The sequence below is a fragment of the Toxoplasma gondii genome, chromosome X (genome assembly GCF_000006565.2).
Source record: "Toxoplasma gondii ME49 chromosome X, whole genome shotgun sequence".
NCBI lineage: Eukaryota > Apicomplexa > Conoidasida > Eucoccidiorida > Sarcocystidae > Toxoplasma > Toxoplasma gondii.
Window position 1 is genome coordinate 1,223,126 of NC_031478.1, and position 25,571 is coordinate 1,248,696.

The 25,571-nt window shown below is 53.8% G+C and overlaps 2 protein-coding genes across 2 annotated transcripts; one reads left to right on the forward strand and one right to left on the reverse strand.

The window, feature by feature from the left end:
• Positions 1-11: 11 nt before the first annotated feature.
• On the forward strand, positions 12-5,217 carry TGME49_226920 (hypothetical protein). Its single transcript, XM_002366304.2, has 2 exons — positions 12-2,988; positions 3,637-5,217. The coding sequence occupies exons 1-2, from the start codon at positions 594-596 to the stop codon at positions 4,206-4,208; spliced, it is 2,967 nt and encodes a 988-aa protein (XP_002366345.1). The 5' UTR covers positions 12-593; the 3' UTR covers positions 4,209-5,217.
• A 242-nt stretch (positions 5,218-5,459) lies between these two features.
• On the reverse strand, positions 5,460-25,380 carry TGME49_226910 (Amylo-alpha-1,6-glucosidase). The gene is made up of 19 exons (XM_002366303.2): positions 21,885-25,380; positions 21,465-21,617; positions 20,829-21,060; positions 20,040-20,135; positions 19,176-19,454; positions 18,322-18,640; positions 16,819-17,240; positions 15,942-16,071; positions 13,712-14,837; positions 12,961-13,172; positions 11,283-12,445; positions 10,727-10,859; positions 10,124-10,279; positions 9,311-9,475; positions 8,466-8,604; positions 7,839-8,071; positions 6,961-7,125; positions 6,313-6,536; positions 5,460-5,634 (listed from the first exon to the last, which is right to left on the reverse strand). Exons 1-19 carry the CDS (start codon positions 22,042-22,044, stop codon positions 5,493-5,495), a joined length of 5,649 nt encoding a protein of 1,882 aa, XP_002366344.1. The 5' UTR covers positions 22,045-25,380; the 3' UTR covers positions 5,460-5,492.
• Positions 25,381-25,571: the final 191 nt, after the last annotated feature.

Below are 25,571 nucleotides of genomic sequence, written 5' to 3' on the forward strand. Positions count from 1 at the left end.
AAGCCTTTAGTCCAAATTCGTCCGAGCTCGAGAATGCAGGCTGGGGCTTCGAAAGAGGCGCTGTCGAAGGAGAAAATGCGACGAAACGCCAGACAGCCGAGACCGTGCAGCCTGCAAGGACCGTCGAGGCTGGCCAAAACTCGCTGAACAAATTCCTTTCTCCCCTTTGAGTGAAGACAGCGAGTGAGTGAGTCCCGTATGAATCCTTTTTCTGTATGCGTTCGCCGTCAGTCCATGCATTAACTCCGGTCTCCCCTTCCAGAGAGGGGAGGCCCTGAGTCCGTCGACGCTCTCGGTCCTTCAGGTGACCTGCAGCGAATTTCGACCTCGACGGGGAAACTCGAAGACGACGAGAAAGCAGAAGAATCGCACAAGATGACGCTGCATTCAGAGCTCTGTGGACCTTGAGGAGGCGACGCGGGTGGATTCCTTTACGAGCTGAACAAGCGGAAACTTCGAGTCGAGGTCTCCACGGCTCGAACTCTGGTGGAAACGCGAAGTACGAAAACCTCACGCGCTTCGAGGCCGTCTACGCATTTGCTGCTTGTCTTTGTTCTAGGTTTCTCACTCGGCAGCTCCCCCTCTGCGCAAGGATGGAGAAGCGAATCTTCTCAACTCGCCTTCCCCGTCTGTCCCCCCTGACATCTCGAACGCGCTCTCCTCTCTTTGCCCTTGTCTTCCTTCTCCTCTGCGCTGCGCTGTGCATCTTCTCCCTCGCTCTGCGGCGTTCGTCGGCCGTCCGAACGCTCCATCTCGAGGCGTCGCTTGCGGCTGCTCACTCCTGTTCTTCGTTACTGTCTCCCGCCGCGCCTTTGCCGGGTCTGACGTCTTCTCCCGTCGACTGTGGGGCTTCGCGTCTGCCTCTCTCGACGTCTTCCGGTCCTCTTCTCTGTTCTTCTTTTCCTTCTCGTGAGAATGAAGAAGCCGCGAGCAAGCTCGCCTCTCACGGAAGACGCATGCGTGAGCTCCTGCTCCAAGCCGCCGCCCTGGACGACGCCAGAGTTCACTCGCTGCTGGAGTCTGCGGCCCGGATCTACGCGAGTCCGGAGCGTTCTCGGTCGCTGCGAGAGAGAAACCGACAGAGACAGAGCATGCGAAGAGGACGAACTGCTGGCAAAGAGCAAAAGAGTCGAGCAGCGCGGGAGGCTGAAGTTCCGGACTGCGAAAGAAACGCAAACCGCGACGATGCTGCGTTCGCGCGGCACGTCCCTCTCTTCGCCCTGACGAAGGGGGAGGAACGCGACGCGAGACAAGGTGAGCAGGAGAAGCCAAGGAGGGGAGGACGACGCGATGCGTCCATCTGGTCGTCGAAGCCTTCCCTGAGGTTCCTGCCCTTCTTCGTAGCTAAAGAAAAGACAGAGACGAGCCAGGGAAGCCCAGCAGGGACGCGTCTCCCGTCTGCCTGCTTCTCGCGCTCGCCGGACCTTAGACCGTTTGCGAGAGCATCGGACGTGGACCCGCGAGGAGACAGTCCAGAAGAAGGAGAAACAGAGGGAGAGGCAACCAAGAGCGAGGAAGACGAGGACGACGCACTGTCGTTTCTTCAGCGTTTCGACTCGGACACTATGCAGAGGCAACTGCGGGAAAGACGAAAATGGAAGCCTCCCGCCGACGTCCGCGCTCTCCTTGAGTCGCCTCATCTCTTTGAAAAGCAGAACGCACTCTCAATGAGTTCTGCACTTGCTTCTGCAGGAGCCCATTCACCTGCCACTCACTTCTCTCCTGCTTCTTCTTCTTCCTCTTCCATCTCTTCAGCGTCTTCTTCCGCGCCATTCTCCACCTCCTCTTCTTCTTCCGCTTCTTCTGAATCGCCTGCGTCCGCGACTCCCTCGTGGGCGGCGCTGGAAGCGGCTCGCGGGGCGCAGAGAGCTGCTGCGTCGACGGCGATTGTCGCGCGTCTCGTCAAATGCCAAGCCTGCGGGGGAGGCGCTTCGTCGCGGGAGGTATGGCATGCGTTCCCCGCGTCGGGCGTCTTCATTCACCCGTCCGGCCTCCTCGCCACCAACTTCCACGTCCTCGAGGCAGCCGAAGAGCGCGAAGACGAAAGAGAAGAACGAGACGGAGAAGAGGAGGGAGAAAAAGAGGGAGAAGAAGAGGGAGACGAAGAGGGAGAAGAAGAGGGAGACGAAGAGGGAGAAGGAGAGGAAACGCGTGGACGACATGAAGGCAATACAGAGGCACTGGAAGCGCGACATGAGCACGCAAACGAGAAGAAGAGACAGGGGCGAGATGACGCAGAGAAATCCGGAGGAAACCGCGGGAGGTTGCAGAGGGCCTCACGAGCGACAGAGCACCTTGCTCGAAAGTCAACGGGAAAACGAGCAAGGACCCCAGAACTGTTTGTTGTCATGGATCGCCGTGGCCGATGCTGGCCGATCAAAGAAGTTCTGGCAGCGGACGAGAGAACGGATTTAGCGCTTCTTCAAGTGGACTGGAATGGTCTCCTCGATGGGTTTTCCCTGTCGCCCGACTGCCTCCCGTCCGCCGGCTCTGCCATTGCTCCCACAGGCCTCTCTGTCTCTCACCCTCCCTCTCCGCTTTCTTCCTCCCGGCAGTCGCAAGTCAGGCGTCACACCGGCCATCTCTCTGTCAGTCCTTCTCTCTTTGATGCACACACCACCAAGAACGCCGAGACAGGCGCCCTGGGCGCTTCTCCACTGCCCCAGGCGCGTTTCGACAGCACACCGGACGCTCCCGTTGAAGCTCGAGGAGCCGCGGATCCTAAGAGTCACGGCCTCAGCACAAGCGAAGCGAGGACAGGCGAGAGGGGCGACCCAGAAGAAAACGTCTGGTCAGAAGGACTTGGAGAGAGTGACGACGTCGCATGGCTTCCGATCTCCCAACTGCCTGCAGCCGAGGGGGCTGCAATTTTCATTCCGAGTCACCCGGCAGGGCGCTTCTTTTCGCTCACGCAGGGCGTCGTCTCTCGTTACTTTGTGAGACACTCGAGAGGCTCAAGGCCGCAGGAGCATGCGGTCCCGAGCGTAGGTGAGACTTCGAGAGCAGAGCGCTGCACGGTTGGGGGCGTGACCTGCAAGAAAGAGGACCTCGAAAGCTGAGCCGCGAGAAGGCGGGGGAGAGTCTCTCCGCGGAGCCGGAATCCTCTTTATGTGCATAGACACCCAGTGTGCGAGACAGTTGAGGCTGACGAAACGAGAGAGAAAGACAGAGGACTGAGCTGGAGGGCGCGCAGAGAAGAGAAATATGCGGAAATTCAACCAGAAGCATCAAAACGACACGGAAAGGCAGAAAAAACAGCGTGAAAACGAGTTTGTGGCTGAGGTCTGGGAGAACACTCTCAACAGAGTGCGCGTTCCGTTTCCGCTGAGAAATTGGTTTTTTCAGTACCCGCCACGAGTTTCGTTTTTTTCTAACAGGTTATATATATATATATATGTTTATATATATATATATATATGTTTATATATCCGCCTGCACTTCCTCAGTCTCGCTCTAGTCACTGTGTCGTGGTTCCGCGAGTGCGCTCGACCTCTCTGTCGTTCCGCAGGTCGTCGACAGCATTTTGCGTCTCATTTCACGTGACTGCTCTGACAGCTCAGAATCGGACCTTTGTGAGGAGAATCGACGTTTTCCATTTTTCGACTTTCCCCCTCCTGTTGTTGTCGTCTGACTCAGTCTTGGCAGTCACTGCAGACTTCGCCAGAGGGTCGAGCGGGGCGCCTGTGGTGCACGCAGCTTCAGGCGAGCTTCTGGGCATCGCGCAGAGCACTTCTTCGTTGTACTGTTCGCCTGCGGAGACGGAATCTGCGGCGCGAAAAGGAGCCGGGAAGAAGCTGGAGAAGCGGCGGTCGTCGTCGCTGTTCCAGTCGCGAGCTTCGGCCTCCGACAAGTCCGCGGAAGGCGCAAGAGAAGAACAGAGAGCTTCGCGAGCTCGAGGCGCCAGCCCGCAACCAGGCTCCGCAGACGCGGAACAGGCCGCGCGAGCTCCAGGGGCGAGTGGAAGAGGCAAGAAACAGGAGAAGCAAACGAAGAATGGACAAGTGAAGAACTCGCGGGCGCGTGAGACAGAGACACGCGAGGAAAAGGAGAGAGGAGGAGGAGGCGAAAACGACGGGGGCGACCAACGGAGGAACCCTCTCCAGGTGAAAAGTAAGCGACGTGAAGGATGCGAGAGCCGGACACTGCAAATGGTCGTGAAGGCCTGCATCCCCAGTCTCTACCTTTTCGATTTACTCGAAGAACCGTAAGACGCTGTAAATGCGAGCGAGGCACCGAAACTGGAAAGCGGTGCACCAGACTCCACACAACAGGCGAGAGTGTGGGGGAGTCTCCTTCTGTCTCTTTCTCTTTCTGTCTTTCTCTCTGTGTGTATACCTCTACTTCGTATACGCAGGCCTCGGGCTCTTGCTGAATGAGTTCAGTTTCGTTGCTCTTCATTGTATGATCATACGCCTAGGCGAATGCGTGGAACGCGGGAGAAACGGGCAGGCCCGCGCTCGCAATACCACGCTGCCGTGGAGGCACCGACGCATGCGTCTTTGAACAATGCTCTTGTCGGCCGTGTGTGCCTTTTTTGAAAAACTCAAGTCCCAGCTGAGTGTTGTCAATCCAGATTTGCTTCCAGGGATTTCAGAGCGTCTCTTTCTTGAGACAACGCGATGGGCATTTCTGCCAAACGTGTAAATGCCGCCAACTGTCATGTTCCTTTTTAAAACCAGTTCTTCTGTTTCAGTGCGAAGGACTGCGCGTGCGTTTTCTGTCAGAGTCTGCGCCAAAAGTCCTTCTGTGGAATCGCATACCCAAGCCCCGGAGCTCTGGCGGTTGCTTGGAAGAACTCTGTGCATGCGGGACAGACGACGCATGGGTGCATGCGCGGTTTCTGCACAGAGCGATGCCCGCTGTTCCTCAGAAAAAGCTTAAACATGTCACAGCTGCCGGCGACGCCTGGAGTGCTTCACACTCTCTCGACGCTGTGTCTGCCCAAGCAGACTTGTTTTCGTTAGGAAGGAGGGCGCAGCTTCACCGGATACATACGCAGAAATCGGCGCTATCAACTCACCGATTTCAGCTCGGAAAAAGAGCTCCTTCCTACGCTGCACAAATGCGCTGCAGGCGCGTGTGGAGACTCGACGAAATGCTTCACTGAACTTCTCTCGAAACGCCTGGCATTGGTGCCGGTTGCATCGGCCATACATACCGCACATACCCACACATTTCTAGATATAAACAACTACAAACAATTGTACATATATAGACATATATAGACATACACATATATGGACATATATATACATATATATAGACATATATAGACATATATGGACATATATATAGATATATATAGACATACATAGACATATATGGACATATATATAGATATATATAGACATACATAGACATATATGGACATATATATAGATATATATAGACATACATAGACATATATGGACATATATATAGATATATATAGACATATAGATAGATAGATATGCATTTGTATTGGGGTGCGCCGGGTGAGATTTAGGTGCTTTTCACGCGTCGTCTTCCACAGCGTTCGGGGAGGCCTTCAGGCCGACTTTGCGGAGATCGACAGGGTCGGAGACCAGGTCGCCGAGAAAGGCGAGAAGCGTGGCGACGGACCAAGCCTGTGCCTGGCAACTGTCCTTGCAGAAGCTGCACAAAAAAAAGTTGAACAGACACTCGAGCGATCTTGCTAACGTGATGCGTCTCCATGCACCTCCATGCGTGTCCACAAAAACCTATATATACACGTGTGTGTGGAAATATATACATGTATACATATATGTATATATGTATATATATATATATATATGTATATTTATATATACATATTAATGTGCGTGCGACCCTGCACCGGCACTCTTTCATGGCTACCTCTGACGTGGACAAGCGTTTGACTAAGTTGATCTACGTAAATGTACATGTACTTATCTATATACGACGGCACAAGGAAGTCAGCGAAGCGTATTTTCTCGGCGAACGCTATCAAAGTCTTTGTACGAGACACACTCTGGGAGTAGGCGCCGACGCCTCACGGACAGACTCGAGAGGACTGCCGGACGCGAGTCTTCTCAAGGACCAGCAGTCGCGGTGCAAGAACTACAGAGTTAGTCTCTCTATACCACAGTCGTGGTGCAAGAACTACAGAGTTAGTCTCTCTATACCACAGTCGCGGTGCAAGAACTACAGAGTTAGTCTCTCTATACCACCAGTAAAACGCGCTGAGAAGAGCCATACGTTTCTTCCGCCACGCCGCCTGGTTTCAGTGCTTTTTTTAATGCTTCTCGCGTTTCGTTTTTCTGTTTTATTCTTCATCCTTCGCTGCCTTACGACCCGTTGGAGTTCGTCAACTCTGGAAGCGACTTCCAGACGTCTGTCTGCAGATGGTGTCGGTGGTTCTGCAGGAAACGCATGCAGTCTTCTTGCACCTTGAGACTTGCGCGCTTGGTCGGCCCTGCGGACTTCCCGCCGGCGCCTGGCTCCTCATCGAACTCCTCGGCGAAAATCAGCTTCGCTCGAAGAAAGTATCCTAACGGCCAGACCCACTCCGGACCCTGCATGCAAAAACGAGAATTCGCAGACAGACCGCGAGTTCCAGTCACGCTTACACACCAACCTTCACACTCGAAAAGGCAGTCGCAAACACCAACGGCCTTCTCGGTTCTTCTTTTTTTCTCTTCCCACTCCGCCCCTCTGTTCATTCACATATTCACAGATCCATAACCATAGATCTATACATAGATATACACACGTATGTACTTTTACATGGATGTGGAGTCAACAGATATGAAACGCGAAACGCAGGGTTGCATGAAACACCGAATACATATATATATATATATAGATATATATATATATATACATATATATATATATATATACATATATATATATATATACAGGGGAGGCGAGCGTGCATGCGTGAGGAGTTCGAAAAGTGGAGAGAAAGGGTGACAAGAGACGCTTTTTTTGAAGTACCTGATGGTAATTGTATCCATGCGCCACATGGAAGTCTGTCGAGTCGTTGGCATTGTCGTAGTCCGGTCTGTAATTCCAGTCTGACGGGTCGAGGGTCTTCAGTCCCAGTTGCTTTGGTCCCCACAGCGCCTTCTCGACAGCGTCCAGATATTCGCGTGCATGCGTCTGAAAAGGAAACACAGTCGCTTCGCCTTTCTCTTAGCTCACACACAGATCTCCACATGCGGTCCCTTTGCCTTCTCTGGCTTGTGTTCAGTTGCCCTTGTCTGCTTCCCCAGCCTTCTCTTTTCTTTTTCCTTGTTCGTGGGCCTCGCGTCACTCGTTTCTCACCCTTTCCTCCCGTCTCCCGTTCCTCTTCACCCTCGCCTTTCTCTCCCCTTTGCTGCGCTTCTCGGCGTCTGTGGTCTACATACAGCGGCGTCTCGCGCTGTACCTCCACCACTACTACCAGTCCTCCTCCTGCTCCACTACTCGGTTTAACTGGGAGAACTGGACAAACGGGATCCACTGAACGGGGACCTCCGCCCCCGTCTCTGTCTCTGTGGGAACGCACTGCCCCGCGTAAGAACACCGAGAAGGGAGACAGCTGCCCAGATGCGAGGACGCCCAGGTCGCTCTTGCCAAGAGTGACTCCGCTGAGCTCCAATTTTCGCGGCTTTTTCTCGAGCCGCAGCACACAATTCCACCGCTTCCCCCCCCCCTCACAGCGTCTTGCTCGCTTTCAACGTGGAAGGCCTGCTTGGTGCAACTCGCATGCATGCGTTTCCGACCCCAGGCAGATCCGCAGTTCCCGATCGCGTCGATTCGCGTCGGCAGTGTCAGAGAGGAGACGTCAAGACCTCGAAAGACATGGAGACGCCCTCTTGCGGTGGCCTTACGCGGTCAAAGAGCTCAGGCGCCACTGCGAGAGCGACGCATGCATTCGGCCGGAGTTGATAGTCCCTCCAGGCCTCCGAGGCCTTGTACGTGTCTTTGTAAATTCCTCGACGATTGATGAGCTTCCCATCCAGAAAGTACTCTGCGTCTTGCTGAGGGTCTTTGGGGACGTAGAAACAGGTTTCGACGCGCGCCTCCAGCAGCGAGTTCCACCGGACGTACGTCATCTCCTGCCCTGCATGCGACGACAACAACGAGACACAAACTTGCTGGAGATTCGGCTTGCCGTTTCTCGGGTGACACCGTTGACAAACGCGACACTGCGAAACGCATCGAGGCTCTGTGGAGGCCTCCGGTTTGTGTCTAACGCCGAACGTCACACCTGAGGCGAAAAACTGTAGACCCTAACGATTACATCCCTGCAGCGTCTCCGCCGTTGCTCTCTGTGAGGCAGGCGCGACAGGCGAACATCAAGGAGCAGAGTACTGAGGTGAAAACAGTTGTACTCCTTCTTCCACGACGCGCGAATCCTTGAGCCGCGAAACGCCCTCAGCGGCGTACACTGTGTGTTTCTCTGCCGCCGCAACTCGCACCGCGCGTGAGGAACGAACTCCTGGATCAAACTGTACCTGACGAGGTGGTGACAGTCTTGTAGGGAAAGACTGACTCCGGCAGGCGAGTGACGAACCGCAGGGTGGACTTTAGCAGTCCAACAATTTCGATGGCTGCGCCGTCGCGAGGGGTCGCTGGCAACCCACGATTTCCAGCCTGCAGACAGCCAAGGAAAAACGAACGCCGCTGGAGTTGAGGCAGTCGGGGAGAAAAACGAACTGGAAGGCGCCTGGTCCTCGGCGGTTCGCCGCGAGGCTCCTCTGGTTGGTTACCTCTCCCGGAGAGGCGCAGAGGCTTGGCAAACCAGCAAAGGTAGTGGCGAGAGCCGCGGGGGAAGAACAGAAAGAGAAAGAAAACAACTCGGGGAAGCGAGAAGCGGCCGCGCGCGCGCAGCGCAGAGCAGTAAAACAGGAGGGGCGCGGAGTCGCAAGGTTTTTTTGACGCGTGGAAAATCGAAGAAACTGAGAGCGAGACGAGACGAGAACAATGCGACAGGTCACGAGACCGAAACGTGAAGACAGGTGAGAGCGCAGAGGCGAACGGAAGGAGATAAAAGAAAAGAAGGCAGAGAAAAACGGAACAGGGATTGTTCTACAGTCAGACCAATAGGCCAGCCTCTCCATTTCGTAGTCCACCCCATTTTTTCGTCTCCGTTCTCCCGTTCTCCTTGTTGCCTCTCTCCCTCTCCCTCTCCCTCTCTCTACCTCTCTATAGCGCGCTCTACGTCGCTCTATCTCTCTCTCGCGCGTGCGATGTATACACGGATATGCGTCTGTACAAACGGATCTGCAGCTGTATGTATATATGGAGTTGAATCGATTCCACCCGCCGTTGCTTGCGTGTCTCTGCTGCGGTGCGTCACCTTTTCACTGGACCCCATTTTATCCATCCAAGTGCCGCAGTTGAATTGGTTGCCTCCGAATATAAGGCCGCTGCAGGGATCCATGAATACGCGGACGTTGAATCCTTCGTCGCGCATCTGTTCGTCGATTTGGCGGCCTGCATTCCATTCGCGGAACTCGATTCCCTGCGAAAAGCAGACCCGGAGAAGGGATGCGAACGACAGCGTTTCGTTTGCCGGCTGCAAGTCTCCACTGTCCGCCGAAGTCTGGTCCTCCTCCACACTGTGTGTCGCATCGGGGCAACGGATTGGCGTTGGAGCGGGATCTGAACAATCCGTTTCACGAAGAGACTGGTGCGACTTGCCCGCGCCTGTGTCGTTCCCATTCTACGCCATGCCTCAAGTCTGCTGGGTGTACCACTCTCCCTGTTCTCTCGCGATGGCAGCGCGAGACGTCAGTGAAACAGATAGTTCACCCCTACCGGTCTGACCAGCTCAGAGGCAAAGAGCGCAACCGGGTGGAAATCAGCGCATGGAGACAAAGACGCTGAGGAGGCAATGCGAGCAAAAACGAGAAAACACAAATGAAGAAGGAGGCACCCGAACGCAGGGAGGGAGAAGGCAACCAACAACGGAGAAAGGCGACCCAGGCAGTGAGAGACGAACGACATATGGAGAGGTAAACGAGAGATGAAGAAGGAACAGTGTTGAGGCGGAGCGGAAAGCGAACTGAGCAAGAGACGAAACAAACAAGGAGAGCGACAACGACGAGAAAGAGAGAGGGCAAGATCCGCACAGAGGAACGCCTTACGGATAAAGCGAAGAGAGTCTTACCTTTGCATGCGAGAGGAGGATGTGGTGGAGGACATCGGCGAGATTTTTGATCGGCAAATCGGGGGCTTGCGTCGCGTTGCCTTCGTACTTCATTTCCACTGGCTCCTTCAAGATCTGCAAGCCATCTGGGGCGCAGAGGGAATAGTCTTGAATCGCCTGGAAACAGCAACACAGAAAGCTCGCGGTGGAGAGGAAGAGAGTAGAACCGGAAGAAGAGGAACAGCAAATAGACGAAGCGACAAGACGCTCCAGATCTGTGGGAGAGAGACGGCCGGAGGTTTGACCGGTCTGCACAACTGAGACGAGTTGCAGCGAAAAGAGAATCGCGGTCTTTGCAAGCAATCCAGAACGCATACCAAGTGCGAGAGCCAAAAGAAGCTCTTCAAGTGACGGGGCGCCCACACCGGAAGCAAGGCGGGAGAGGAAAGAAGAAGGCGCAGCGAAGGAAGAGCGAAAAACGAGAAATAGGCGAAAGGAGAGAGAGAAAAGAAGACGGGGGGGTGGAGCGCGGAACGCAGAAGACAGAACTGAAGCCACAAGAAAGAGGAAGAGGAACGAAAAACGAAATGGACAGAAAAAAGGAGACGCGTTTCTGCTGTTCACCTGACAGAAGAACCATGTAGCATCACGGGCGTTATACCGAGGGTTGTTGCCCGAGTCGAGGAGATTCGGGATGAGGCCATGTCTCATCACCCGCGCGAAGCCGAGAATTTCTGCTTTCGCTGCTTCATATCGCCTGACCAAGAAAGTGAAAGAACAAAGAGAGACAAAGGAATGTACTTGTCCGCGGCCGACAGCCACACATCCTCTCTCTCCTTCTGCCCGCTCAAACCTCCGCGTGCAGTTTCAACTTTTTCAACTGTCTCACCCTTTTTCACAGCTGCACTCCTTGCGACATCATTGTTTGTACCGGTCTTTCCGTCATCTCCAGTCGCGCATGCATTTCCTAGTTTCGCATCTCGCCTTTGACCTCCCACCCGATTTCCTCTCTCTGGTTCTGCCTCGCGTTCCCTTTTTTTTTCTCTCTGCACTCTGCACCTCTGCCGCGCCACTGTTTTCTCCGCCTCTGCGTTGCTCGCTCTCTCTTGCGGTTGTGTTCGCGGTCTCCGCAGTCGAGAGTCTGCGTCCTCTCCCTTCCGCGTCGCCTCGCAGCGCGTACCCTGTGGTCAAGAGAATGCCGCGAAGAGCAATGAAGGTGTCTCTGCCCCAGGCGCGCATGAACCCAGAGGAGAAGAAGGGGAGCCCCGCGCTGAGGCTGGGCCGCGTCGTGCCAGAGATCAGAGGAGCAGAGGGGACAAAGGAGTAGAACTGGAGCGTTGCGACTTGCAGTTCCGCCAGCAACTTGTCTGCGACGACTCCGCAACGTTCGCCGAAGGTCTCCGCGCTGGGTTCGACTCGCTGGACTGCGACTTGGTCTCGAGCGCAGGCGTTCTTTCCGTTCACTGCATGCGCGCCGCGCGCCTCCCCACGACGCATGTCACCCTTCGCCTTCTTCATACAGAGAGGCGCGACTTCTGGAACGCCTGCGGGCAGCTGCGACTTTCGCGTAAGCGGCATCTTGTCGAGGACGAAGCTGCAGCAGGTTGCGTACGCATGGGCAAGAATGGCGTCGGCGTAGAAAGGTCTCAGCCATGCGTAGACGGGGAACTCGCACTCAACGATGTCCACTGCCTCCTTGAGCCACTGCTTGACGGGCGCGAGCGATGGGTGCGTCAGCCGGTCGACGGAGTACCTCAGCAGCCAATAGCCTTGGCGGAGGTTCTCGAGGAGCGGATGCTGGGTCTGTTTGTCGAAGTCGAGAATTCGAATTTGGTCGAGAAGCGCAGCGGGGCCGCAGAGCCCGGCGTACACGAGCTCGCCGTAACCCCCCACGGTGTACGGTCCATGTCCCCGGTCTCGTTCCTCTTGATTGCATGAGTAGAGAAGCTCAGACATTGCGGTAAGAGACACCTCGCGCAGCAGCGGAGAAAGCCGAGAGGCATGGGCGCGCAGCGCCGAATGCGCGGCGGCTGCGCGCGAGAAGCCAGGGTGTTTGACGCGCGCATGCGCGACCGCGGAGGCATCCAGAAACGCAGAAGCCGGAGCTGTGCAGATGATCAACGCCGAGCCGCGAGGGAAGTTCTGCAGACGAAGGGTCGTCGAATTCGTCGACGCGTCGAACTTCGCGTTGGGCGCGAAGTGGGCCAAGTCCGGAAAAACTTGCGCGGAGAACGGCAGCCCGTTGATGCGACTGGGAGCCGGTTTGAACTTTTCTCGCGCATCTCCAGGGATAAACAAAGTTGCCGCCAGAGGGACCTCCTTGATCCTCCCGCTCAAGACGATCTGAAGACAAGAGCGGCGCAAGCGACAGACGCCGGTCAGCGGCGAGACAAAGTGCAGGAACGCAGGAACGCCTACGAGAGGAACATGAGGGAGGGAGCGAGAGAAAAGCAGGGCAGAGGAATGAGAGGAGGAGAGAGAAAAAAAGACGAGCAGGAGAGAGAGGAGAGAGGGAGAGAGGGAGAGAGAGAGGGAGAGAGGGCGGGAAAGAGAGCCGAGGAGCCAGAAGAGGAATGGAAAGGAGGTAGCGAGCTGGGGTACATGAAGCTGAGTCGAGGAAGAAGAGCAGAGCACCAAATGTGTACTTGAGTGTCGCCAAGAGGAAACGCAGAGCAGAAAGCGAGTCGAGGAGACGTTCCTCTGTTCTATGTCCTTGTTGGGAATGAAACAGAGAGGGCCATATGTAGCGTTGTTTCCACTGCGTTTGCTCGGACTGACTGCGTGCGTCCGCCGTCAACGTAAACGTCCTTTCCAGCGTCTAGCGACTTTGGAGGAGAAGCCGTTCAGCCGAAACCTACCTCAGGGAGAGGCGGGTCGCCGCGCTGCCAGCCGTACGCACATCGCGCAATGAAGTAAATGCACTCATGCGTCACAGGGTGATGTCGAACGACGACGACGAGGTCGTCTGTCTTGCACTCCGCAGACAGCTGGTTGAACTCTTCCTGTCCGGCCTTCACATGCATCGCATTCAAGATTGGGCGAATCGTCAAAATGCCCGGCAAGCCATCGCCTGGAGAGACACGCACAGACCGCGCCACAGACAGGCGGTGCGAGAGAGGGAGAGGGACGCGCGAAGACGAGCCAAGGCGACAGAAGACTGGACGCAAGAAGTCCTTTGCGCGGAGGGGCGAAATACGCAGTCGAGGCAGCAGAAGAAGAGACACAGATGCCGACGGAGGCGAGGAAGTGAAACGGAGGAAGAAGGACGAGGTCGGAGAACGAGGAAGAGAAGACGAGGAAGGAAAGCATCCAATGACACCAAGAAGACGCCCGACATGCGCAAGCGGGCAATCAGGACATTCACAACTTCCAGTCTTGAAAGACGCTTCATGCCCAACCTCTGAGAAAGGTTCCCCGTTAAACCACAGGGAACGACAGTCCGCCATTCCACGCCTTCCACCCTCCCTCTTCACCACGGCGAGGAGCCCACCAGGCTCATCGACTCGCGCGTTGATGCGTGAGAGAATCCCTGTCGCTCCAGTTTCTTGAATCTGCGTTTCTGCTCAGTCGCCCTCCCGCATGCCCGTCGCGCCTGCGTGCATCTCTCACCGGGTGTCCATCCGCCGGGAGCCCGGCTGTCTGTACAGAGAACGTTGTTCACATTTCCCCCGTCGTTTTCACAAGGCAACTCGTTGTTCACAGTCCAGTGTCCATCGACGACGAATTTGAAGTGGAGTTTCTCCGGCCGGTCTTCCTCGGGAGGCTGGCCGATCGCGTAGTGAACTCCCTTTTTCAGAGTAATTTCAACGCGTCCGCTGGCGTCGTCTCGCGTCCCCGCGACGTCGGCCTGCCACCCATCCCAGCTTCCTCGCACAATCACACGCTTTCCGCCGTGAGGCCAGGAGATCTTGATCTCGTTGGGGACGCGTTTCTCGCGTGCATGCGCAGCAGCAGCCTCCCGGTTCTCGGGGCGCTCTGTGTCGGAGCCAGTGTGTGCAGCCCGACGCTTCTCCGCGACCAGATTCAGTGGATTCACGAGAGGCACCTCGCGGTGGTAGTCTTCGTACAGGCGGTCTTCCGAGACGACAGAAAGGGTGCTCGGAACTGACTCGTCGTAGCCTCGCGTCGACCCCACAGCGCAGCCTGCACCTGCGAGGAGAACCGAGAGCGGCAGCGACGCTCCCGGTGTGAACTTCTGCGCGGGCGTTTCGTTGTCGTGTGTGCAGTCGTAGAAGAGCGCCGGACAGAGCACAGGACGGAGAGGAACTCCTCGACACTCGGTCCCCCGACAGTCAGTTCCGCGACAGTCAGTTCCCGACGAAGAAGGAGAGGACTTCGCCTTCCCTCGCTCGTCGACTTGATTCAACTCGACGGTGGAGTCGGCGTCGAAGGCGGCGTCTTCGCGCTTCGATTCGCCGCGTACACACGCAGCGTCTGCAGGGCGTTTCGAGGCTTGGCTGGAGAGGTTGCCGGACGCGTTCGGTGCTGCGCGCATCGGCGCTTCTCGCCGATCGATCGCGGCGACAGGCGACAGCTGGCCGAGGCCGCTCTGCATGCCGAATCTTTTCAAATGGTTCACCAGGTCGCCTGCGTCGTGCGTCTGCATTGCCTCGCGCACCAGTGCATTGATTCCTAGGCAACGCTCAAAGTGCAGATCCACTGCTTGACTCCCAGTAAAAAGCTCCGCGAAAATCCAGAAATCTGGACGAATGCGACGACACTCGCGAAGCATGTGCTGAGAGAAAAAAAAACAGACAGAAACAGAGAAACGCAGCTTCCGATATATGTCCCCATCTGTCTACTCATATCTGCATATCAGCCTGTGGAGATCTATGTCTATCTGTCGAGACCCGCAGCTATCCTTGTCCGAATATATCGACCAAAACCGGTACCTATCCCTCTCTTCGTATGCCCCGCTACTCCACTTGCAGGTCTCCACACATGCAGACAGACATCTGTAGTTGTCCATGTTGATCTACGTGAAGGCTGTTCAGAGATATAGAGAAATACTAATGGGCGGTGGATGGAAAGAAGAGAACAGAAGGAATGGTTTACAGGGGAAACGGAAGACTGGGAGGAGCCAACGGGGAGTGAGTAACGGGGAGAAAGATTGGAAGACAATCGAGCTGCACTCAGAGGGGGAGTAGAAGATCAGAAGGTAAATAATGACGGGTGTAGTCAACAGGATGATGAGATGAGAGGAAAGCAGAGGAATGCAGCAAGAAGGGGAATGGAAAACAGAAGAGAGGCGAGCACCCGAGTCGCAAAAGCAACGATGGTGGAAGACACAAAGAGCTGCCGGAACCGCGCAAACGCTTCGACGAGAGAGTATGGCGAAGGCGAAAAAAGCTGGAGCGTGACTCTGTGGATCACGCATCCCCTGGACAAGAAAGCGAGAGATTTGCCGAGGTGGGCGTACCGCGAGTCCATGAGAAAGATGTGTGTGTGTCTCGTTTCCACCGATTTCGAATGAAAAAGAGTCGAGTTTTTTTGCAGAAGGAGAAGTCCACATTCTTTTCAGAACCCAATTTAAGATCCCTTTTTGTGCGAAACACGAGTCTTTTGAGAACGCGCGAAGATTACCACAGCGTCCTTTGCAGTGGAGAAACTGAGCGCGAGAGTCGACGCGTTTATCCATGCATGGCAGGCGTAGTGACACCTTGCGCATATGTCACAGGTCAGGGTCCAAGGTTAGCACACTATTCACAACACTGCGAAATGTTCAACGGATTCTGATTTCACAAAAACTCGCTTCCGTATCAGTCAAGACTAAGCCGCCGCTCTCTTGTTTCGAGCGAAAGACGACGCACATGCAAACGCGTCTTTTTTCCTCTCCTACCTGAGCAACGTGGATGGGCGTGGAGTGACAGTTGTCAAGGCGAACGCCGTGAAAGACTTTCGCCGCGATCCGGCAATACTCGGTCATGTGACGCCAGAGAAAAGGCGAATCTTCAGGTTTATCACCGTACCTGAACACCAACGCTCCACCACGCTCGTCCTTCGCTCAAAACGCCCTCAGCAGAAGACACAGAAACGGCAACGTTATCCTCGCCCATACGCATACAGAGACCTCCACAGAGAGACGCACATACAGAAGCGCGCGAACGCGTCCCCGCCACCCTCATGCAGCTGTCTTGCTGATATGCTTGCGGATATGCCCTGTGGGCTCTAACGAGAATGTACAGACTGCACTGTGTCAACTGTCAGGCCTTCCAGTGGAGCTATAGTGCTGTAGAGACTATGAGAAAAGCATATGGCCCTGTCGACGGTTCCGAGATCGTTTTTTAGACTCCTTCTCCGTCACTTGTTACATGCGGCGTCGGAGTCTGTGCGGTGTTCGTCGGTGTTACACTTCCCGCTCTTTCCCTTGATTTTCAGTTCTTCTCCACGAGTCGTCAGCGAGGTGGAAGATGGAAACCGGCCTTTCCATCACAGCGTCGGAGGTCGAGCCTGAATCTTCCACGGATTGCCAGCGCTTCCTCACAGAGCCGCATTCAGCTGCGCCTCTGTCCATCGACGGAGCTTCTTTCTTCGGACGCAGAGTCACGCTGTTACGAGACTCGCCCCGCTGGTGACAAGGTCCTCCTCGGTAGGCGTTCGCCTTTTCTTTCTTCGTCTTCCGTTCTCCCGCCCATTCAGTGCCGCGTCTTCGCTCCCCATCGGCCGCCTGTCCCCTCGCCTCTCCCTGCTTCTGCCTTCCCCCCTCTTTTTCTCACCTGAGTTTTACGCAGTCAGACCAGACGACCAGCTCTCTCCGCAGATAGACCAGTGCGCCGGCAGCAGCAAAGTCCTCAGTGGCTTTCCAGCCCATCACCCAGCCGTTGTTTGCGAGCACTGTGCGGTCGGTCACTTCGTGTTCGTCTTCGTTCAACGGTGTGAAGTATCGCGGCGCGAGCGCTTCCCAGTGCTTCTCGCCAAGCGCGCCGCGCTTGCACTGAAGGCGCTCCCAGCGCGCGTTGCCCTCGATCGCTTGTCTCACAAATCGCGCAGACTCTTCTGCTTTCTCTGCAAGTCGACCGTTTACGTTGTTCAGCACCTGTCTCAGACGGCCCTCTTCAGACGGCGCGAACAGCCGGCGAGTCACGGATCCTGAGATCACAATGGTCGCGCCGCGCTTCACACCGACTTGCTTCAGCGCCTACACGAAGACGACAAACGCAGCGCAGAGCCACGGTGGACGCACGACGGAGTTCGAAACGAAGAGAGACGCGGGAGCCCCGCAAGGAGAAAGGAACTCAGAGAGGAAACAGGAAAACGCAACCCTTGCAGACGAAAAAGGGAGAAAACAGCAGAAGGAATGTCGCCGACACCGTCGGCGAAGACAAAGAGACGGCCGAACGCATAAGGAAGAAAGACGGACAGAAATAACACACGAGGCAGAAGATTCAACAATTCGTTTCTCGAGTCTCTCTCGTCTTGAAATAAGAAATGTCACTGGGCGCCGCACCGATTCTCCCACCGACGCAGCAACGCAGGCAGAACAGCTCAGTCCATCTCAGTTGCGTTCTAGGCGTCACCCCTGTAGATGCCCATTACCACCCTCAACCAAGCAACCTTTCGCTTTCAAACGCACTGCCCTCCTCGCCGTAGGGACTCTCCCAGAGTGCCAAACGCCGTCTGTGACTTGTGCAGTGGACCGGGACAAGACATCGAACCTGAAAAGATATATCTGTCTTGATGGTGGTACGCTGGAATCTAAAGGGAGTCGAGAGGCGTTTTGCGCGAACCGATTTCCTCGTCCGGTTGCGCAGACCACAGGCGAACGGTGGAGCGAGTTATGGCAGATCTCTCAACGCAGACGCGTTGTCTCCAGATCCTCTTTCTTGCAGAATCTGCAATCTCTTCGGTCCTCTGCTGGCCTCGCTTCCCACCGACGTCCAAATACTTTTATGCATCAACGCGTGGTCCTCAATATTCACATAAATAGACTTTCAAATGCATTTATACACATGTATATACATACATATGTAAATATATATTTATATATGTATCTAATTGTAAGTACACATGTCTGTGTACATCTCAATGCATCTACAGAAAAACGTATGTATGTAAATATATATATATATATATATATATATACATGACTGCAAGAACGTATGTGTGTGTATGTATGTGTATACTCAATGCGTATAAGAAACATATGCATCCTTGGGTCGGCGTGTATAAGTGTATTTCTCGGAAGCGGCAGCTTCACATGTGTCTTTGTTTTGAAGTACCTCGTTGAACAGGCGGTCTTGGAGTTCGCCGTCGGCGAGCTTCAGCGGGTTTTCTTCGGCGTTTTCTGCGCAGGCGTCCTTCCACGTCTTCACTGTGTCGTCGACGTGGAGGAGAAACCACTCAGACATGCGGAACGGTTTCAGGAGCTCTTCGTCGAAGGCGCGCATCACATTTTGCAGCTGGCCTTCGTCGTTGATCTCCTTCGTCGCTCCGTACTTCTCAGCGAACTCGCCTCGCACGATCCTCCGGCTGAACTCCTGGAGCTTCCAGTCGAGTTCGTACGCCCCGCGGAGCCACGGCGAGTTCGCTGGGCTGTATCTGCACACCGCCGAGAGACCGAAGACACCGAGAGGCGCGCCTCGGAAACGGATACTGAGACTTCTCGGAGGCGCTGCACATGCCGATCTCAGTGGACGCGAAGCGACCCGTGAACGCAGATGAAAAGGAAAGAAAACGCTACTCGTGCATTGTTTCTGCACACAATCGTCTCTAAAGCAAACGCAAGTTCAGTGCCTCTCTCAGGTGCGACAGACCTCCACGTCCGCTCTTCGGCTTCGCGTACTTTCAATGAAGACGCACAGCAGAACTATTCACTGGGAGAGATATGTACATCCTTGGATACTGTGAAAGATGCCTATATCCACACATATATATAATATTCATGAAAGTATATATCCTTATATCTTTATAAATAAACATATATATATACATATACATGACGTTCGTTTTAACTTCTCTCTCTACAACTAAATATATATATATATATATATATATATTTAAATGTTTGCAACTGTGAACATCCAAAGTATGTAAAGGATGAAAATGGAAAACGCACGATACACCCTGAACGTACCCACTGTCGGGATGGTCCTGGAGCCACGGACTGTTGCTGGCTGTGTGATTGAGGACGAGGTCGATGGTGCTAAGGAGTCCGAGGTCGGTCTCCATCATGCGAATAATTGCCTGCAGCTCTTCCAAGCCAACAATGTCGCTGCTCGCAGCTCTCCTCAGCGCCATCACAGCGCCTGGCGCCGCTTGACCCGCGCCAGAACTGTCTCCTTCCAGTCCCCTCTCTCCCGTCAGCGACTTGTCCTCGAGAAAGAAGTCGCTGATGTGCAACTGGTCCGCAATGCTGAAGGCGCAGAAGGAAGGACAGAACTCAGCCAGCGAGAAACGTGAGGCTGCATGGTTGCAGGCAAAGCAAGGTCCGGAACTCTCCGCATCTGTGCAGAACGCAAGAGGGCGGCGACTGGACGCACAGACACCCGAAGGAGAGGAAACGCGAAACAAGCCAAGACAGAAGGACAGAGCCATGCAGGTGAACTCAGCGGTACGTCGAGCTGAAACTGCGCGAAATACTCACAAAGCGCCACAGACAGAGACGCGGAAAGACTTCAGGGAAAGAGAGACGCACAGACGCCTCGCAGTGTTCAAGCAACTCGAACTCATCTCCATGGCTGCAGCGCGCACAGCAGGTACAACAGCAGATCTCGGCTCACAGGCCAGGCGTGTAAAACATATACATACATGTAAGCATAGACATAAATATAAATATAAATAAATAAAAAAAATATGAATATGAATAAAAATAAATATAAATAAGTATATTTATATTATAAGAGTATATAGAGATGTATATATAAATATATATATGGTACGGGTACAGGTGATTTTCAGATTTGAATGGCTTCACGATTTCTAAAGACACCCAACTCACCTGTAGCAAGAACCGGACTCGCCGAGAGCCTGCAGAGGTGTGAAGTGAATGACGTTGTAGCCCAACTCTGCAGTCTGCGTAAACATGCGCTTCCATCTGAAACACGGAGACACAGGATGTCTTCCTGTCTCAATCCACTTTGAAGACGCACTCTTCGTTCCGCCATTTTCTGCCTCTCATCTCTCCGGAAAAACATACATGTAATTCCATATCCTTCCTTCTATCGACGTATCTGTGTATCTACATCTATTTACGTCTGTCTGTATCCACCTTACTGTATTTGGCTATCTAAATCTACTTTTCTCTACCTCTCCAGATCCAATATATATATATATATATATATGTATACGGATTTATGAATAGATGTGTATCTGTAAATCTGTGCCAGCGACTTCACTGGCCTTGTATACAGATACATCCTGGCCTCTGTGTCTAGCAGTGCCAGTTTCTCTCTATGCCTTATGTCCCTTTCTCTCCCCCCGGTTCGTTCTCACTCTTCGTCTCTCTTGTTCTGCCTCACCCATTTGTCCGTTCCTCTTTATGCCCGTCTGTCTCTCTCTCTGCCCAGATATATCTTTCTCGTCGCTCTCGCCCGTCGCTCTCTTTCTTCATCTCTCGTCCTCTTGCTGTCTTCCTCTCTCTCGCTCTCTCCTCCCTCTCCACATCTGCGTTTCTTCTTCGTTCTCTTTCTTCATCTCTCGTCCTCTTGCTGTCTTCCTCTCTCTCGCTCTCTCCTCCCTCTCCACATCTGCTTTTCTTCTTCGTTTTCTCTCTTCGCTCTCTGCGTACCCGCTGAACGGTCCCAGACACCTGGAGAGGACAGTCTGCAGGGAAATGCTTTCTTGTTTGAGAGCGACGCCGTTGATGCTAAGCGAAGGCTCGACGATGATGACCGAGGCAGGCGACCTCGAGGCAGAAGCTTCGGCGTCCTTTTCTCCAATTACTCTGTCCTCGTTGTTCGCCGCTGCTCCCGACTGAGAAGCGACCACGGGGCCGTACTCCAGCTGAATGCGGTAAGGACCTGAACAAAGACGCAAAAATAGTCCCTCAGTACGCACAACAATAGTCGCACGCATCTACATCTCGATGCCTATATCCATCTTTATATATATATATATATATATATATAGGGAGAGATAGAGATGGACATCTGTTTACATTTGTATCTATAGCTATATCTATATATCTATCTATCTATATAGATAGATAGAGAGAGAAAGATAGGTGAATCTGCGGGTGTATGTTACGTGTATACAAACATATGCATGTGTGAGGGCGGCGCTTTAGAGAGGCGTCGCAGGGTCTTGGGAGCCTCCGGATACTCCGAAGAGACGCGTTGTGTTCCTTCTATTCCTCCGTCGCGTTCGCAAGGCTCTGTTGTTGGCGGGATCTGTGACTCTCGGGGAGACAGAGCCAGACACGCACCGGCGAGAGCGGCCTTGAATGTGAAGACGAGATGACCAAAGTCTGCAGTGCGCTTCGGCAGCTTGTCCTCCTCTCCCAACGGCGTCTCCACAACGCATGCAACGACCGGGCGACGCTGCGAGCCGTTCAACACCACCAAATCGACCGTCACGCCTGAGACACAGAGAAGGCGAGAACAGCACACCTGTGAGGAAAACGATGGCAACTTGGAGCCGGACTGAAAGCACAAGAGTTGAAAAAGACGACAGCCAGACCACAAAGCACAGTCGGACAGAAGAAGACATATGATGCGACGCAGAGCGAGGATGAAGAGACAGACGAGCACAGTGAAGTGAGAGAGAAAGGCAAAGTGAGGGAAATGAAAGAACGCTTCAGGGAGAAGAGACACACCACTTAGTTCGCAAGTGTATTGAGACGCACCTTTGGAGACACGGAAATTTCCAGCGTTCTTGTTGGGGGCTTCGAGTTCTCCTGCGGAGTCGAAATAAGAGATGAACTTCTCGACAGTCTCCCCGAAGAACTCCGTCGCAGCCTGCCCAGGCGGAGGCAGACGCCTCGGATTCAACGCCTTGACTGACATGTTTCAAGCGTTCGAGAAGTAGAAAAGAGATGAAAGTCGAAGCGACACAGCAACAGCTGCGCGGTCTCCGGAAGGGGGGAGACGCAGACGGAGCAGCGAGACAGAATCTGGCTCCAGACGCTCCTGGCAAGCGACAATCCGCAGAGAGAGGGGAGACAGGAGACAGAGGAGAGGCCCGGGAGAGAGAGGAGAGAAGAGGCGAGGAAAGACAGCACGATTGTCAACGAGAACCGGGGGTGGCGTCTGGACGCGACTGGAGGCAAGCGAAGGAAGAAACCGAGGTATCAAGTCGGAGGAGCAGAAAAAAAATTACTGAACAGGAAGGTCGATGAAGAGAGTAGGGAAATGAAACGATAACTCTTCCAGCGACACAGTTTGAGTGACTGAAGAGAAAGCACAGCGAGGAAGCGAGGTCAACTCCAGTTCGTTTCACGGTAGCCGTTTCGTGCACTGTCTCGTGTGAAAGAGTCCTTTTCAGTAGCTTGGGACTCCGCAGCTCTCCCGAGAGAAAAAAACAGAAGGCGCGAGGGTGCATGCAGACATGGAAACGTGGATCTTTCGGTGTTCAAACGGAGGGATCGCTTCAAATGTGGACCTCTTTTGAAAGCATGTCTACAGGTGAATCTAGATGCATCTATCTATGCAGTCCTGTGGCGTCTCCGGAGTTTCCAAGGTTCGATGCGCAGCTGAAGAAAGCGTCTTTTTTCTCCAGTCGTCGATCAAAAGAACAGAGGGAAGGTATACGCAAGGCAAGTGTCGCGAGAGCAAAGCGCCCTTCTCGCTGTGTAGAGAAAGAGGGAGGCAAACGCGTCGCTTCTCTTCCTGGGGAGAGAGAGAGAGACAAAAGAAGAGCCTGGAAACGGGTGCAGCTCTAAAATAATCGGAAGCACGCCGCGTCTCCTCAACTTCTTCGCGTTTCTGTGCGGAACAGACAGTCGCTGCCGTCTCCACCACTCTCGCTTCGAGTCGGAGTCGCCGTCAGCTGGGAGGCCCCGGTCGCCGTCGCCTCTCCAGGAAAGCAGAAGTTTGACCGCACTTTGTGTCACTGAGAGGCGTCCACAAGTCGCGGGGCAGTTGCGCGTCGATCGAGGAGAAAGCACTCGGTTGAAAATTGAGGTTAAATGAAGTCCGGGAAAGAGTGCCCTGTGGCTGCAGCCTTTGAGTTCGAAGCACAGGAAGCCGCGTGTGTCGCGACAGCTGAGAAAACTGTGTGGTGCCGACAGAAAGGGTGGAATGGCAGACGGACAGACGCACAGTTGACCCGTTTTTTTCTTCCGCTTTTTGGAGACGGCAAGTGACGCGGACTTTCGAAGTCGTGAACGCACACCGTTTCCTCGGCGCGAGAGGCGAGCCGCAGAGTCCCGCTAGCCTGGTGAAGGGCGCTTTTCCGGAGCGTTTCTTGCGGAGAAGCCGGCAAGCACTTGCTCGCGAGTGGATCGGTGTGCATCCAGACTTGCAGAAGTCTCGGAGAAATCGCTGGAGCCGACAGAGTGCCGTCTGGGAAGTGTGAAGGCGCACGACCCGCACAGCTGCCAGGCCGCACACAACCATGAGACAAGGAGTGTGGCCAGCTGCAAAAACGGCGGGAGAGCCGCGAACTCTCGCCGGATTCGAGTTTCGACGAGGTCAGAAGACGAACGGAAGAAGAACTCTTCAAAAAATAAAGAGGTTCACCGCAAACAAGCGAGAAAACGCTCTTCTCCTACATCAGGGGCGGGCTAGCGACGAACCGCAAGCGGCGCCCGAGGTGGATGTACACTCGAGAAATCGCGTTTCTGCAAATCCGTGCGTTCTGATGAAAGAAAAAGGAGCAAATGCGTTTTCGACAGTTCTGCTGGCAGGAACAAACGGCGGCAACGCGCGAGCGGACCCTTTCCACCAGGGCCAGAGTCAAAAAGTGTGCATTTGCTCTGCGAGAGAGTCCGGCCGACTTCGCGAGTCGCACTCGCTTGCGGAGGCCTCTTGAGAGAGGGAGGTCGAGGAAAACACAGTTTCTGCAAGGTGAAAAGCCGCTGACGACGACCTATAAAATGAAAGTCCAGACAAAGAGAGACGCGAAGCCTTGCTTTCCTTTGGATTCTAGTTCGTTTCTCCATGACGAGAAACCCCCCTCTCTGGAACTTTGTCGCCGCATCAAGATCGGCGGGTCCCCTGTGCACATGTCCGCACCCCCACGGTCACGGATATGCCCATGTGCCTGTTCACAAGTACATAAATATTTGCATAAAAGTATAAACGTCGTTGTAGGGACATGCATTGATATTTGTACGTGGACGTCCTTGCACAGCTATACAGAGACGCACAGAGAGATAGAAATGGACTTGCGTAGGAGGTATGAATCGATATACGTAAAACTGTATTTGCATAGCTCTACATACACGCGTGTTTCTGTGTGTCCCTGCGTTTCAAATCTGCATGTAAGCTCAGAGGTTTTGAGAGACAGTCTATTTCGCTCGGTGAGGGGAAGCTCTGGCGACACAGAACATTGGTGGTCTCTGTACAAAGAATTGAGGGAGGTGTAGAGGGATAAGTAGAGAGCAGGATTTGTTCCATATCGGTACTGTCGTGTGTCAAAGTACCATCTGCAAACGGTCCCTCTCCCTCCAGAAACGACAACGCACGAATGACGGCTTGTAGACGCTGAACGAGGAATTCGTTTCCCCGAGTCTTCAACGCGCGTTCCGTCACGTGACAGCAAAAATTCGCGTGCTCAACAACGGCGAAGAATAGACGACTCCGATCGATGAAACTTCCTCACAGGAATCCCCTCAGCAGGGAACACCCGAGGCACTGAGGTGTACGCAAAAACAAGTGCTTCTCAACACTCTTCGCGCCCCTCCAAGGCTCTCTCTTCATATCGCGTCCCTGCGCTAATAAGTTCCTGCGGGAGAATACGTAGGCCGATCTGTCTGTAGCAACGCAAATGACTCGATGGGGACCTATAGATACTTCGTAATATACACTCTAGCACCGAAGCCGAGGCTGCATGAGTCGTCATGCTGACGATTTCAGCCACAGTCGCGTCACCGTAGGCATGGCCGTGGCGACCAGAGACACACAGACGAGCATGCATTTAGACACCGATTGGTTTCCATCATTTCGAAACTGCATTCATGTCCACATGCTTCCACGTACTTACAGATGTACATACGCGCATGCACACATCGGGCACTAGGGGAACTGTGCGGACGTGGCGGGACCTGACAGCTCGTATCCCGGCGGCGAGCACCGCGCCTCCCAACTGTCTCGCTGACAATACGACAAGCGTCAAAGCCTCTTTTGCACTTTTTCGAGTGACATGGTAACAAATCTCTGTACGCTTGTGTAGTGGCACCCTTTCTACATATATAAATATATTCATGTAAATATATTCACTTTTATGTATTTGTCCATATTACATATATATATATATATATATACATATATATATATATATATGTACAGATAAAGGCTTGCATGCACGTGAGTATTTCTGTAGGCCTCTTGGTTTGACAGTTGTTCCTGCAAGCGTCCCGATAATGTTTTTT